This window comes from Leptonotus elevatus, chromosome 9 (genome assembly GCF_054856555.1).
Source record: "Leptonotus elevatus isolate MCC_2025b chromosome 9, RoL_Lele_1.0, whole genome shotgun sequence".
Classification (NCBI taxonomy): domain Eukaryota; kingdom Metazoa; phylum Chordata; class Actinopteri; order Syngnathiformes; family Syngnathidae; genus Leptonotus; species Leptonotus elevatus.
In genome coordinates, this window is record NC_141247.1 from 935,190 (window position 1) to 950,727 (window position 15,538).

The following is a 15,538-nucleotide window of genomic DNA, read 5'->3' on the forward strand; positions in this document are numbered from 1 at the left end:
TTTTATGAGCAAATTGGAAAAATATAATTGCCATTAATTTCAAGAAATAGGATAGTAAGGAAATATATTATGTGATCATTGTTTAAAAAAGAATAAGTACTAATGGTATCAGCACTTGGTATCGGTGAGTACTGAAGATTTGAGTGTCGTATCCGTCAAAAAAAAGTGGTATCGAACATCCCTACTGATTATTAATAATTTTATGTATTTATTTGTGGTTCTATCTAAAATACATTTCTATGTAATTTTAAAGTATTTCTTTTTTTATCTCCGCGGTATCAAAAATGGCATTGAGTATTGAGTATTTTCCTGAGTATCAATATCGAGTTTGAAGTTTTGGTATCGTGACAACCCTATACACGTTTTTGTAGCCGTAGGTCAAACGTAGCAGGCCAGGGCTCCTAAAACCCATGTAAGGGCCGCTACAGACCCACATTTTAGTACTCCTGTATGGTGACTTTAAAATATAAAAACTTTCGCCATGCCAGATGTGTTTGTAAAGTCTGGTGAGTTTTCATTCACGTTTAGTATCTCAAAAATCCAATTATTTGCCGAGAAGTATAATAATTGCCACAGAAACAATAGGGCCTTGCAGCGGCAGCACCACCGCCACTGCTCGGGCCTAATAAGAATTTCCTACAGAAACAATGGGGACCTCGCAGCAATCGCTGCTCGGGCCCTAACAACAGCTGCGAGCAGCTATAAAGTGCCCTAGCAACCCTGGCCACGTTGGGGTACTGCTGCATAGGTCAAGGACTGTATAAAATCTAAATGTTTTTGCCAAGCCTTCTTCTGTGTGCAAAGTTTCATTAAAAGGCCAGAAGTGGTGCACAATTCCCAAAATAAACTAAAAATGTCAGACTTCCGGTTAGATTTGATGATCTGATTACTTTATGGATGCACTGCATACTGTTTCTGTGATTAACTTGTATCCAGTCCCGGACATACCGTTCCACTAACACCTAGTGAACTGAGACATGAAAAGCATAAGCTGTAGAAAATGAATGGATGACTTTAGAATGTCATACCTCCAGCTCACTTGTCATCGCTATTCTCTGTTCCTCAAGCCGAGTGTGCGCTTCTGTTAGCTGATTAAGCAGATCCAAGCCAGCTTGGGCAGCCTGCTGGACTTGCTCCTCCTTTTGCTTCAGTTGGCCCCGGAGAAAGTGTATCTCATCGTCTATGGCTGTGTCAGACATCTGATGAGACAAATATTTCTAAATTCAGGGTTTAAACTTCAAATTAAAGCTTAGCACAAGAACACATTTTGTATGTTTGGTGCAGGATTAGGCACAGTCATTGATGGCTGATTGTCTGTATGTGTATTGCTACATTACGGATGTCCCGATCACGTTTTTTGTACCCAAGTCAGAGTCACTTGATTTTGAGTATCTGTCAATAGTCAGAATGTGATACCTCAGCAATGTATCAGTACATATAGTATCAATGACCTTAACTTTTTTAATTTGAAAAAAGTATCCCAAAATATACCTTTTTTTTTTTGTAATATGTGCAGTAATGGCTCAAACCAAGTAAACAGAACTTGAATATTTTAATAACATACCAGTGGTGAAGGACAACATAAAAATGAAACCAAATTATATTTAAATAGTCGACTACCATTAAGACCTTACTACATTCACAAATCCAAAGAAAATTTGATTCTATTTTCGTAGCTGGTCTGAGGACAATGCACAGCAACATTAAGAGACTTAACGGCACTGTTCCCTGTTGGCAAACCCACTTCACTGGGCATACGGCATCAGACAGGTCATGTTCAAGTGGTGAGTGATATAATTGTAATTTGTTTCTATGCCGGCAAACTATGTCTTTGCACAATCAGTGGCACTATTGGGGGGCGGCTGCAAATAAGTAAACAAACATTCTAAATTTACCACGTAAATTGCATGAATGTCAGTAGAATGTAAATTAGGTGTGCAACTGTATAGGTAGCCTACGGTCCAGTCCGTACCTCGGTTTTTGGGCCACGGTTCGGTTTCAGTACGTGATTTGTGCGTATAGAGAATTTTTTTTTGCCCAAACAATTCTCTTTATTTTGCTTGTCAGCAAAAATGTCATTGTGCAACAACAGCTTTAACACTATACGATAGAATAAATTATGTATACCAAATAATAATAATAATAACAACAAAAATAATAACAACAATAAATGATAATATACAAAAAATCTGTGTACATCAGGGTGATGACGCTGGAGATGCTTGTTCATATCGCTCGTGTTTCCTTTTACCCATTTTGGCTGGGAGCGCATTGCCGCGTTTCTGCCTTTGCAGGACCAGGAGGGCGTAGGTGTCATTTTATTTTGTTTAGTTCTTTGTCTTTTGGCCAATGGGGTGCATTGGAGTGTGCACGACATGGGGGTGACGTGGGCTTCGTGGCATTTTCTGGAGTTTTGTTCGGGCGTTTATGGCTGGCACGGATTTGCTACTTCGTTCCCAGCCTCCGCTTGTGGACACTGGATAGGCACGCACACACAGTGGCATGTAAAGCGTCAATACAAAATTTGTTGCAGAACCGAAAACCCGCGGTCCATTAGGGCGTATTGTCCTGTGCAGGGAGGACACATTGCTTATATACAGGAAATGCGGCCCTGTTTGAGGACTGGCAGGCATGATGAGAGTCAACTGAAAGATGACGTCTTGGTGCTTTCGCTTAAAGAAACTGCTACCTATAGTGATTATACGGGAGGCAGCTCAGAGCGAGTTACGCCACAATTTGTGAATGGATTGTGCATGCTTGGGCTGCTTGATGTCTGCTTGCACTGTTGTTCGAGCTCAAAAAGTTTTGTATTTTATCATTTGAAAATGTCAGAATTTGCACATAATTTTATATATTTATCTGTCTGATGACATCGTTTTTAAAAAAATAAATCGGACTTTATGTTTAAGCAGTTACTCTACTTTTTTTTTTTTTTTTTTACTTGTACTTGAATTCTTTTTTTTATGACTACTTTTTACTTTTACTTGAGTAATATTATTTGGAAGTAACGCTACGCTTGAGCAAATTTTTGGCTACTCGACCCACCTCTAGGTATGAATAGTTAAAAGTCTGGGAGTCACCCTTGACAGTACAATCTTTTCCAATCCCACATCAGCAACATTACCCAGTCCGCATTCTTCCACTTATGTAAAATATAGGGCTGGGTGGGTATTGCCAACAACCTCACGATATAATGCGTATCACGATACGATACGTATCGCAATACATATGGATCCCAATACATGGTCTTTAAGACGATACGTATGCCGACATCTTACATTGCTTTACAAGCATTCTTATTATAACCCTCTGTGGGGATGGTCGAGCAGTCATGGGAGGTGGTGTCCAACGACATTCCGATGAACAGAGTCTGCTGGGAACAAGAGAGGACTTCTCCAGGTTGACCATGAGCCCAAGTCGTAACACATGCTGCATAAGTGTAGACGTGTCTCGGATTGCCTGATACCTAGATGGTGCGCATATCAGCCAGTCGTCCAAGTAAGGGAGCACCTTCATGCCCCTCGACTGCAACTTCACTACACGTGTGAACACTCTGGGAGAGAGTGACAGCCCAAATGGACGAGACGGGGCCGGCGTCGGAACTGAATCCTGTACCCATGAGACAAGGTTGAAAGCACCCGAAGTGAGGGCAGCCCAGTAGTTGAGCTCGCGACAGGAAAATCCCTGGCCCGCCCGGATTTAGGGGTCCGGGAGGGACAGGACGTGGTGTGTGAAGTTCGGGGCTGACCATGGGGCAAAACTCCACAGGCGTCTGTGACATGTCCCCGTGAGAGACGACGAGGCCCGTATTCTACCCCAGTAGGCCGAAAGGATTGCACAGTACGTGACAGATGGGGCGGCCGGGAGAGCGGCTCCTCCCCGAGTTTGATGGAGCATAGGGCCTGGCAAGGCTAGCAAACTTATGCTTTGCATCAATAGCACGCATTGTGTCTTCCAGCGCTCCTGTCGCTGCCAAACCGAAAACTTGACTCGGCACCACAGGGAGGTGACGCAGTTCCTTCCGGGAGGGCTCTCACAAGGGAGATTGAGCCAACCAGACCTGATGGCGCCCCTGGATAAGCAAAGACATACTACAGCCATGCTACCGCGAAAGGAGGGATAAATCCCTCAGCGCCATGTTACAGAACGATGTAGCCTCATCTACTTCGTTGTCTCTCAAAGCTGCGGAGAGAGCAAGTAGGAGATGCGCCTGGGCGTTGGCCAGCTGTGCTACCACTGTCGCCACGTTGTACGACTTGGTAACTAGTTTGTCCATCAAGTGCCACTGAGGGCTAGGGCATCTCACAGCCTCTCTAAGGGCTTCCTCTGGGTAGGCGATGAGTGAAGCCACAGAATATATTTATATATTAGGCATACGGTTCAAACCAATAGGATTCAGAAACTGCATGTTTGCCAGGGCACTACCGTCCGCCAGAAACAGAGGATAAATTGGACCAGCAGGAATGAAGGTCTGTCAAAAAAGACGAGATTCCAGGATCCAAAAAGACTCTGTTGAGTAGTCCATCGGAGAGAGGCCACACTCAGTAGGAGGCTGAGAAAAGCCAGATGTGTCCAACTTTAAACGTGTGAAAGCGCTAAGCATAACAGTGCGCACCAATTCTGCTCCAGCTGAAAAACGTTCAGAAGGAGGAAAAGAGGGCAGTGGTAACTTGAGATTCAATCTTTATCACGACTCATAGGTCACGATTCGATTCGTCCAGCCATCCATCCTTTTACTACCGCTTATCCGTGGTCGGGTCAGGGGGGCAGCAGTTTAGGAGGGAAACCCAGACTTCATTCTAACCAGCCACTTAAACCAGCTCCTCCAGCGAGATCCCAAGGCGTTCCGAAGCAAGCCGAGAGACATAGTCTCTCCAGCATGTCCTGGGTCGTACCCGGGGCCTCCTACCGGTAGGACATGCCCGGAACACCTCTCCAGGGAGGTGTCCAGGAGGCATCCAAACCAGATACCCGAGCCACCTCAACTCCTTTCAACATGGAAGAGCAGCGGCTCTACTCAGAGTCCCTCCCGGATGACCGAGCTTCTCGCCCTAAAATGCCATCCTAAAATTCCATGGGCTCACCACCGGTGGGAGGGGCCAAAGTATTTATAATATTATATATATATATAAATAAATATTTTATAATAATATTATTATTTTAATTATTTATGATAAATGTAATGATAGTAAATGATCGGCCAAGCATTTCTCATTTTCAGTTTTCGGCCAAAAAAATTCATTTCGGTGCATCCCTAGTATACGTGGTTCTGTGTATATCCACTTGGTGCTCACCTTCTGCTTTATGTGAAACTCAAAAGTTGTTTATTTTGTATGTAAAATATTCACAGGGACACAACAGAAAGGTTAGCTAAAGATTGTTGGCTAGGTGAACTACCTGTCTCAAATATACCTGCTGCCTCGGGCTGTGTTTTTAAATGTGTTGACTAATCATATTGTTAAATGTTGTCATGAGCTGTTAATTAGGACAGACTACTATTAGGAACCTGAAGAGTTATGTGTATCTTCTTAACTATTTTGATAGCACCGGTTTTATTTTTATTTCTGGCTTTCAAATTACCCTTCCACTCCTGACTCCTTCCACCTTTATTCATATTATGTTTAATTTAACCCTGAAAATAAAAGGGTATTGTTTTTGACAAAAAAAAGTGCAGTTTTGTATTTTTTTTGGGTGCCGATTTGAGAACCGTTTAAGCACCGGAACCGTACAGAGAAGTCAACAGTATCAGATAAAACCAAACAATACCCAACTCTAGTCATGGGTGTAATTCTCTCTTTTCGGCCTCCCTTACAAATACCTCAGCAAACTCCAGTTGGTCCAGAATTCAGCTGTCTGTATGATATTTCAAACTCCCTCCACCCAACACATCACCCCCGTCCTCCACCAGCTCCACTGGCTCCCAGTTCGCATCAAATTTAAAATCCTTTGTTAGCATTCAAGGTCATGAATGATGAGGGACGTAACGATATCCAAATCCCACAATACAATATTATCACAATATGAACATCACGATATTGTGGTGGTGTTGGCAATATTTAAAACAAAGCTCATATTACATAATATACAATACTCACGATCCACACCCCGATTCAGAGGTTCATCTCCAGAGCGCGAGCAAGTTCACGTCTCTAATGACGAGGTGACACGGGGAATGGTGAGGTAAATAATATTTGCCCTTTGCTACATTGTTAAAATTGCACTGGGGGAACATTGGAAGCCGTTTGACAGGAAGGCGGGACCCGCGTCGCCATCTCGCGAAAGGCTTTCGCTGCCTCGTCGCCGTCGGGGGACTTTTGCGAGAGAGAGCGGGGACTGGTTCCCTCACCACTGGCTAAGCGGGGAACTCCGCTCTTTCTCTCGCAAAGGTCCACCGCCGCCTGATCGGGGCCTGTCGTGCTGCTTCCGCAAGTGGCGAGCCGGCAGGCTCCGTGTAAGGACAGTCGTGTGGGAAGCGGCAACACAGTTTGCCAAGGCCGGCGAGACAAAGAATAATGTAATTAATTATGCCTGTTGTAATGGCATTTTGTACATAAAGGTGGCATTTGGTGACCATCTGTTTTCTTAACCTGAAAAGCAAACAAGCATGTGGCCTATCAATATTTCTTAATGTGCAGATATGAAAGACAGTGTGTAGACAGAAGCAAGTGGCGCAAGAGCCTTGGCCACATCGAACTCATTTTGTAAACAAAAGCGCTTGGAATCAGGCGAGCCTTGGCCTATTATGTATAGTTGAAACATTAACTCTGCTTGAATGTAAGAAAATAAAAGTGTAAGTGCACTTAAGTAATTATTACATTCATTATACAATCAAATCATGCATTGAAAATATTCAATGAAAATTATAGTCTAATGTTCCAAAAATATTTTAAAGACATTAAATAACATCTAAAAGCATGAGTTATTTTTTAGGAGGAAATATATTTAAGATTATTGGGGGGACTAGTGCAAAGACAATTTAGTAGGGATCGGATTGGTATCGGCAGATACTGAACCCAAGGTATCGTATCGAATCGGTAATGAAAAAAGTGGATCGGAGCATCCCTACCCTCTGTGCTCGCCCGACCCATGGTCATGGCTCCAGCTTGGGGTATGGCGGCTTTAGAGACCGCAGGAAGTAGGGTGATCAACATTTGAAGCTCAAGTCATGCGACCCGCAAATTGGAGTCACGACCCGCAAAAATCAGTGCATGCCATAATAATAATAATTATTATTATTATTTTGAGAATTTGGCATGATACTATCAATCGTAACCACAACAACCAGGCGTAGCCACTGACTTTCATATGTACAGTAAGGTCTGAGTCACAAAAAATCCCCCGGACCGCCGGACTGTTGTAAACCACAGAACCGCTGAACCCCCATAGTTGCTTTTTCCTTGTTGACCCACTTCTGCTCAACACTTCCATCAAAAGACTTAACCAAGACTGCCCCACCATTCCTAAATCTTGGCCGCCGGTCCTTCAAATTTCCAATTAAAGCAGTTGGAGGCTCGAGAGGAGAGCAGCCAACCAGCCTTAAACCGGACGAATGGTGAAAAAGACGACGACAGCAGGGCTCGACACTGCGACCAATTGTTTTTTTTGGGGCGGGGGGGTTATGGTTTTATTAAACATATATACAAAGAAACACAAAACACATTACAACTTTAACATATAAGTTAAAGTAAAAAAAGAAAAACAAGAATAGGAAGAAATAAAAGAGTTTATATGTTCAAAAGGCGTAGGAGGAAGTTAAAAACGTATCTAGTCCTACCTCTTATTCGTTTTATGGTGATAAAATGATAAGGTTTTACTTAACTTTAACATACGCACACATTTGCCAGCGACATATGTACATGAAATTCATAGGCATATACCATAATACATTTATAAATCATATTGTCATACTGACTAATTTTCATTGCACTCATAGCGATACATCCAAAGAAATTACAGCATATATACATTTTTAACAGCTCATGTCTGATGTAAGTAATTTTTTAAAACTTTGCTTTAAAAAAACGGTTTAAATTTAGCAGGTGACTGACATCTTTTCAGGTCAGTTCCAAAATCATTCCACAAATTAACACCTTTTACAGAAACACACCTTTGCTTAATATTTGTTCTTGGTTTTTTTGTAGACACTTGTACCCCTTATAAGGACTCTTTCTAATTTCAAACAGCTTCTGAGTACTGTGGCAGAGTAGATTGTTGTGTACTTCATACATTATTTGTGCAATTTTAAACTCAACTAAGTCGTAAAATTTCATTGTATTTAATTTCATAAATAGAGAATGAGTTGGTTCTGTACATTTTGATATATTTATAATTCCTATGGCTCTTTTTAGCAGTTTTAAAACATGATCGTTATTTGTTTTATATGTGTTTCCCCAGATTTCCCCACAATAGGTCAGATATGGTAATAAAAATGAACAAACAATATAATGTGTATAATGATTTCTTATTCAGGAGATGATTAGTTTTAAAGAGTTTTCCTATAATCAGGCATGTGATTAGACCAAACTGAAATTATCTGATAATTTAGCCGGGGGTCTGGGGGCCGCAGGCACCCACCTAGGTCCAGGGCAGCGCCCTGGTGGCGGGGCGGGGGGGGGGGGCGAAGCCCCCCGTAGCTCATGGGTTTTCCGTGATTTTAAGTACTTTCAATGCACTCAGATGACAAAGAAATAGACAAAACAACAGCATAAATTTCCAATGTATATTGAACTATCCCATATAAAATTGCAGTTTTAGTCAACTCAAAATCAGTCACATTCAAAAATTATTTATGCCATAAATAATGTTTTTCTATTTTTTGCTCATTAAAACATTCAACATATTTACAGGAATATACAAGTGTTCATTCTTGAGCACAATCCATTCACATGACACAAACACTACTTCCTCCTAGACTTCATTGCTTTGGAATGGGTCTTTCTAGCCTGCTTCTGTGCAGCTTTGATGGTTCTTCTTGAGGCAGCCTTGCTCATTTGAGTGTCCTGTTTCACAGCAAGTTCTGTTCGTTTTGCAAACAACATAGCTGCTTCTGCATCCTTCTCCTCCCTGTACCTTTTGGAGGATGTCCTCAGATTTAGGCACAGTTTGGACTGCACAGGATCCATCAGAATGTCTTTCCTGCCAAAATGGCTGACAGAGGTGGTCTTTCTTGCTCTTAGGGCATATTTCACAGTCTGAATAGAACTGTATGTGGCTATGTCCATTCTGCATGCTCTGGGGTTCAGGACATCACCCATGACACTGAAAGCCCCCTCTACTTGAGGCCCATGGAAGCAACTCATGAGAGCCTTCACCATCTTGGCCAAGGTTGGGTATCTTCCAACAGCAAAGACTTGAGCCCACCAACGATCCAGTGCAATTGCCTTCCCCTCTGAGTCCAAAGGTGTTGGCAACTCACTGTCCAACTGGTATTCTCTCACCTCGAGATCATAGTTCCCCAGCTCTGACTCATCAAGGACATTGGTGACCAACGATGACAGCTTCTTCAGTAGGACTTTCAAGAGCTTTGAAACCTCTCCCGCCATAGTCAATGGTATCACGGCACCAAATGCAAAGCGCTTTCCCGGCACGATCGATCTTCCGAATGAAGTCACTGAACAAATTCGTCACAGTCTTCTTTCCAACATTTGTCGATATATCCTTCTCTAACCAGTCCCAGCGAAACTTGTTTTTTACGAGTTTGTCAATTTCCTTAACTCGCGGAGCATCTTTGCGTTCGATCACGGACATCTTTCTTTAAACACTCGGCAAAAACGTGTGCGAAATGAACAACGGCATACTCTTATACCTTTATAACAAGCGCGTTTATTGGTCAACAAACAATGGCATACTCTATGCCTTTATAACAAGCGCGTTTATTGCTCAACAAACAATGGCATACTCTATGCCTTTATAACAAGCGCGTTTATTGGTCTACAAACAATGGCATACTCCTATGCCTTTATAACAAGCGCTCTTATTGGTCAACACGGAGACTTCCGCCAATCGCAAGATCGGTTTCATTTCAGTTGCGGAAACACTAAAACGGAATGCTGTAGAGAGACGAAATCGGATTTTTTTTTTTTTTTTTTTTTTGGGGGGGAGATAAAAAAAGCGGAATTCCGCGAATTAGCGGAAAAATCACATGCCTGGTATTGGCAAATTTGTGGGCATGTGATTGTGTCATTTCACTCACCAGGCAATTCGTTACATTACATTGTGTGTGTGTGTGCATCAACCTGCATCAGTCCTTAATATTTCCGCTTTAATTTTATACCTACACAGTTGTATAAAATAATAATTAAATAATATTTAATATTAATAATAAGATTATCGGCCAAAAAATTTCAGGGCACTTGCATATATAACTACAGCATGCCCACTCTAAGAGGTCACAGTAATCTTTGAAAATATGAAAGAGATCGACACAGTATTTTGGATTTTATAGTCTTGCTCTCCATAGGTGCACACATTTGTCACGTTGCTTAATGTCCATATAAGTTAAACTATTGAGCCAATCATACTGCTATTTTAAGAGATTGATGTGGGCCCAAGTTAGATATGTGCATGTCAATTTTGATGACGATTGGTCATAGTTGAAACGTTAAGCTTTTGAGCGTCTATGGGGAGGAAGAATGAATGCCAATATAATCAAAAATACTGTGGCAATTTTTTAAATATTTTCAGAGGTTAAACTGGGCATAAGACGTAGAGATGTGTGGGTGAATATTGGTGACCATTCATAAAATATGTCTGACCTTAGGCGACATACACGCACATTAAGTGTTTTAGACAGTCCTGTTTTCGAAGAGTTTCTCGTGGAAAAATGCGTACCCTTTCTTCATTCTTCTTTCTTTAGTGATGGGGTCTTGTACAATGCTAGTTTACACATTGGCAAAGGTGATTTTTTTGGGGGGGCAAATTATAGTGTACAACATACTCTGCGATCCAACTTGCTCCTCGCGCTTAACATAAGGACCTGAAGTTGAGATACATAACGATCATTTAGCATCCGGATTTTGTGAAAACTTCGAGTGTTCAAAAATCGCCATCTGACCATAACTAGTAAAAGGGTTGACATTTTAACACAGCCATTGTATTCGGTTCTCTAGTTTCACTGATGATCCCTATCGAGGTATTGTGGCTTGCAACGGTTAAATGCAAAATAACAATAATAATAAAGATAAGTGAAAGTATTAACTCACATTCACAACGTTACCGCCTTCGCCGCTTTCTTTTTCTTCTTCTTCTTCTTCTTCTTCTTGCCGAGCTGTGTGTTAGGAAAATAATGTAAATAAGAGCGGCAAATAAATGTATTTTTTCAAAATCAAATCATCATCTTCTTCTTCTTCTTCTTCTTCTTCTTCTTCTTCTTCTTCTTCTTCTTCTTCTTCTTCTTCTTCTTCTTCTTCTTCTTCTTCTTCTTCTTCTTCTTCTTCTTCCATTAGTTTACGAGGCTTTATCACATTGATCTGTATACAAGTGGATGGCTAATAGGCCAAGAATTTTGAAGCAGCGAGGCCACCATACATATTACCACTCCAAAGAAACGTTTCTAGGTATACGATCCTATACATTTAGAACATTTGAGACGGTACTTTGTAGAAACAGCATGAATTATGATGTTTTAAATTTATTTTAAATAAACAAGAGGACTTCACTTGCATTTTACAACTTGCCTTAAATGCATGTATACATTTTATGCTTAATGATGTTTCCTAGTAAACCAGTATATTTTTGTTAAAGAATTGTACCTGTAATTCATCAAAAGATGCCTCTGCCAAATCTAATATTGGGGTCTAAAGAACTGAGTGATAAAAGAAAAAGAAAGCAGCACCTACCGTCCACTTAAAAAATAAAGAAAGTGATCGCCCCGCCAACCCCCCAGCTATCCAGTAACATATACAGATCAGTGCTTTATCGCCACCAGTTATCTGTTAAGATTACTCTATTGATTTACAAGCATCCTTCCATCCATTATCGAACCGCTTATCTTCACGAGGGACTTCACTAAATATAATACGTAGCATATACCATAGAGGTTTTTTCCCCTGTTAATGAAATAACAACATTTAACAAACATTTTGGCATCAAACACAAATCGAAAAGAAACATCAAAGTGCGGTTTACAAGGCACCAAGACAGTAACATGATCATCACCACTTCTCATACACACACGCACACATATACACTCGCGAAATAGTTTAGAGGTCATCAAACATTTGTAACGCTTCAAGTTTTTGCATCAAGGATAGAGCATGTTTACACATATACATTTTAACGACTTTACATAGTTGTCTTGCATCTGTCTCTTGAAGGCTGTGAATATAGGCTTTACCTTGCGCCATTTACATGTGTGAATAAAATATTTTGCCAGCAATTAAAATATTATTCATCACAATCTTACTTCCAGAGTCATCAGGTTGAAAAAAGTCCCATTCCAAAGTGTCCTGTCGCCGGATTTTTGAAGATAGTCAGTCCCAGAATGTTTTTGTGTAAACACATTGGTAAAACAGATGTTCTGTAGTTTCAATGTCTTTCTCACAAAAAATACTGACATTTTGTTCAATATTAAACCTTTTTCTAAGCAGTTCATTGGATGCATAAATATAATTCAAGATCTTAAAGTGTATTTCTTTTGTTTTAGAATTGACAGGGAGTTTCAAATATTAAATTCTATTATTAACTTCTGTTTTAGAGAAAAAAAAATTATATTGAGAAGCTAGGGGCTGGCAAATTCTCCACGTCCATGTTCTCAATCTGTTGCTTAACAGCTTGATGAATTGCTTTAAAAATATTTTAAAATTCTGATCTTCGACATGTGATATTGTAGAGAGCACAAACATTTTCAAACGAAAGCCAGTTGCCCTGATCATCCATGAGATGGCGTAGTGACCACACTCCTTCATCCATCCAGTTCCGCAAGAAGATTGATTTGCTATTGCAAAGAACATATCTTTTGTTCCATATTGGGTATTGATGTGGTGTAAAATTGTGGTTGTACATGAGTTTCCAGCTGAGCAGGACTTGCTTATGAAAAGATGATAATTTAAGTGGCAGTTTATCAATGTTAAAATCACACCGAAGGACAAATTCAACACTTCCTATTTTCTTGAAAACACCTTTGGACATACAGAACCAGATGTTATTATTTTCTGTCAGGAAATATCTTAACCATTTATTTTTTAGTACAGTATTTAATCATTCAAAATCAATTGCTTGAAGTCCACCTTCTTTATAGTCTTTTACAATTTTAGATTTGTTCATATAGTGGACTCTGTTTTTCCAAATTAAATTACCATAGAGGTAAATGACCACTTAGAGGTCACCTTGGCTGTTTTTGGACATGCACACCCACCCGCCATCTTGAACCGGGATTCCCCCGACCATATCTTTTTTCATTTTTGTCCTTTATTCACACAAAGCAATTTACAAAACTCTCAATGGGAGATAGCATTTGTGTTTGTACATTAAGTACAACCCTAACTACAAATAAATAAATAAATAAATAAAAGACAAAAACATAACATAAAAGAACAGCAAGGCATTTTACGTTTCCACAAGCCAACTACATTCCGTCCTACATTTCAAAACATACGTTATTTGAAACCTCTTAGTCTTCACATGAATTTTGATAGTCCGTATTCAAGTCCTTCAAGCTTGACAAGGAAACAAAATGTGACTGTAATTCAATTTTAAACAAAACAAGAGATGGCTTTCTATTTTTTATTTATATATGTATTGGCCCATAATTATTATAATATTGTAAAGTTTCCTTACTTCGATTGGTAATTTAGTTGTACCATAAAGAATTTGGTCCAAATTAAGTTGTGGTACTTCATCCATTTTAATTTACATCCATAATGTTACATTATTCCAAACTTCCTTTGTTATACTACAAGAGAAAAATACATGATCAATTGTTTCCTCCTCTAGCAAAAACCGCATGGCTCCCCCTCAAACCCAAACCGCTTTTTCAACATATCTACTGTTGGGTAATAACCATGTAAAATTTTAAATTGCATTTCTCGTATTTTAGGAGAAATTGGCCATTTCAAAATGCTCTCATCATCCTTTGTAAGTTTACTTTCCCAAGTTCCGAATTTCAGCGCTTTTATCAAAATCATGAATTATATTAATTTTGAAAAATTTATTGACACTTTTATTATTTATTACACTTCTTATATTTAAGGGAAATGTGACTTAATTGAATGTTTGTGAGCATGAGTTGACTTTTACAGTAAAGCAAGCAATTTTTAATCATGTTTGCTGTGGGCACAGGAACCGCTTTACAAACTTCATTATATTCTCCTATAGAGCTTCTTATGTTAAATTGTCTCTCAAATTCTGACAAACTTAGAAATTTATATTTATATTATATTAGATTCTAATATGTCAATAGCAAAGATGTTTTTCTCATAGCTTTCTTGAATAAACAGTCGTCCTATTAGATGTAATTACTTTGTTGTTCCATGAGGTGGAGCCATATGGTGAAAAACTATGGGTAAATAAATACCATCTTCCAAAAGTACAACACCTGTTTATGATACTCAAGATAATTTCACTTGAAGTTTAGATATTTCAAAATCACATTTGAAAAGAAATCCAAAACCTCCTACGTTTTCAAAAATACTCTTATGATATGAAACCATAACGAATATGTCTAGAAACGCTTTCATCCAGTTAATTCTAAAAACTTTAATCAGAGATTCAAAGTCTATTGTTTTTAAACCTCCTTTATTATATTCTTTTATAAGTTGTGATTTTTTTTTTTAAATAGTGGGTTTTGTTGAGCGCCAGACAAATTGATACTGCATTTGTCTTTTTGATATTGTTTGGAGTGACATAACATGGCTATACTAATTTTGAGATACCTTCTGATTTTGATAATACATTTCGACCCAGTATAGTCAGATCCCAAGTTAACCAGTGATTTAGACTCTTAGTAATTTCCTAATTTTTTCACCTTCATGTTGAATGAATTGTAATATTTTGGGATATACGATGTGAAGGACTTGTCACTTCCACGTACTGGGTCAGGGACAGACGACGGAGAAGCCACTGCAGACAATTGGCTTTATTATGAAGTAATGCATGAAACGATTGGTGAGAGGGCTCGGTCCGACCTCTTAGCTTGCATTCTTCAGGGCCAACCAGTGTAGTGGTCAACCTCAGCCAGATAGAAGAGGAGGAGTAGATGGAGGAGGAGGAACCATATGCGACAGAGAGTTGGTCAGCTTAGTAGGAGGTTCTTCAGGGTATATTTTGAAGAGACCACCTAAACGGAGGAGAGCAAGTGACACAAATGCACCAGAAGGCCTTAGGGAATGGTGTGAGCTCATGGAGAGGAAGGAAAAGGAAGCAGATGAGTGTGACATACCATAAACAGTACACCTATGTTCCTTGCAGCCTGCCCAAAACTTTAAAACACAGCAGCTTTGACAGTGTTGATGTAAACAATACAATAAACAATTTTCTTTGAAAAACAAGTAACGTGTCTTAATTATGTAGAGAACACCAACAAATGAAACTAAACATTTAT

At 39.6% G+C, this 15,538-nt stretch overlaps 1 protein-coding gene across 2 annotated transcripts in view; it reads right to left on the reverse strand.

Moving 5' to 3' along the window:
* spdl1 (spindle apparatus coiled-coil protein 1) overlaps positions 1 to 11,367 on the reverse strand; it is an 89,787-nt gene extending 78,420 nt beyond the window's left edge. The window contains exons 1-2 of one of the 2 annotated variants that reach the window (XM_086085840.1): positions 11,202 to 11,367; positions 1,029 to 1,199 (exon numbers count right to left, since the gene is read on the reverse strand). In XM_086085840.1, the coding sequence (XP_085941966.1) occupies positions 1,029 to 1,199 (171 nt within the window). In that variant the 5' untranslated portion in view covers positions 11,202 to 11,367. The remainder of the gene's footprint in view (positions 1 to 1,028; positions 1,200 to 11,201) is intronic. The other variant, XM_086085841.1, reaches the window with a different exon arrangement.
* Between the last annotated feature and the right edge of the window lie 4,171 nt (positions 11,368 to 15,538).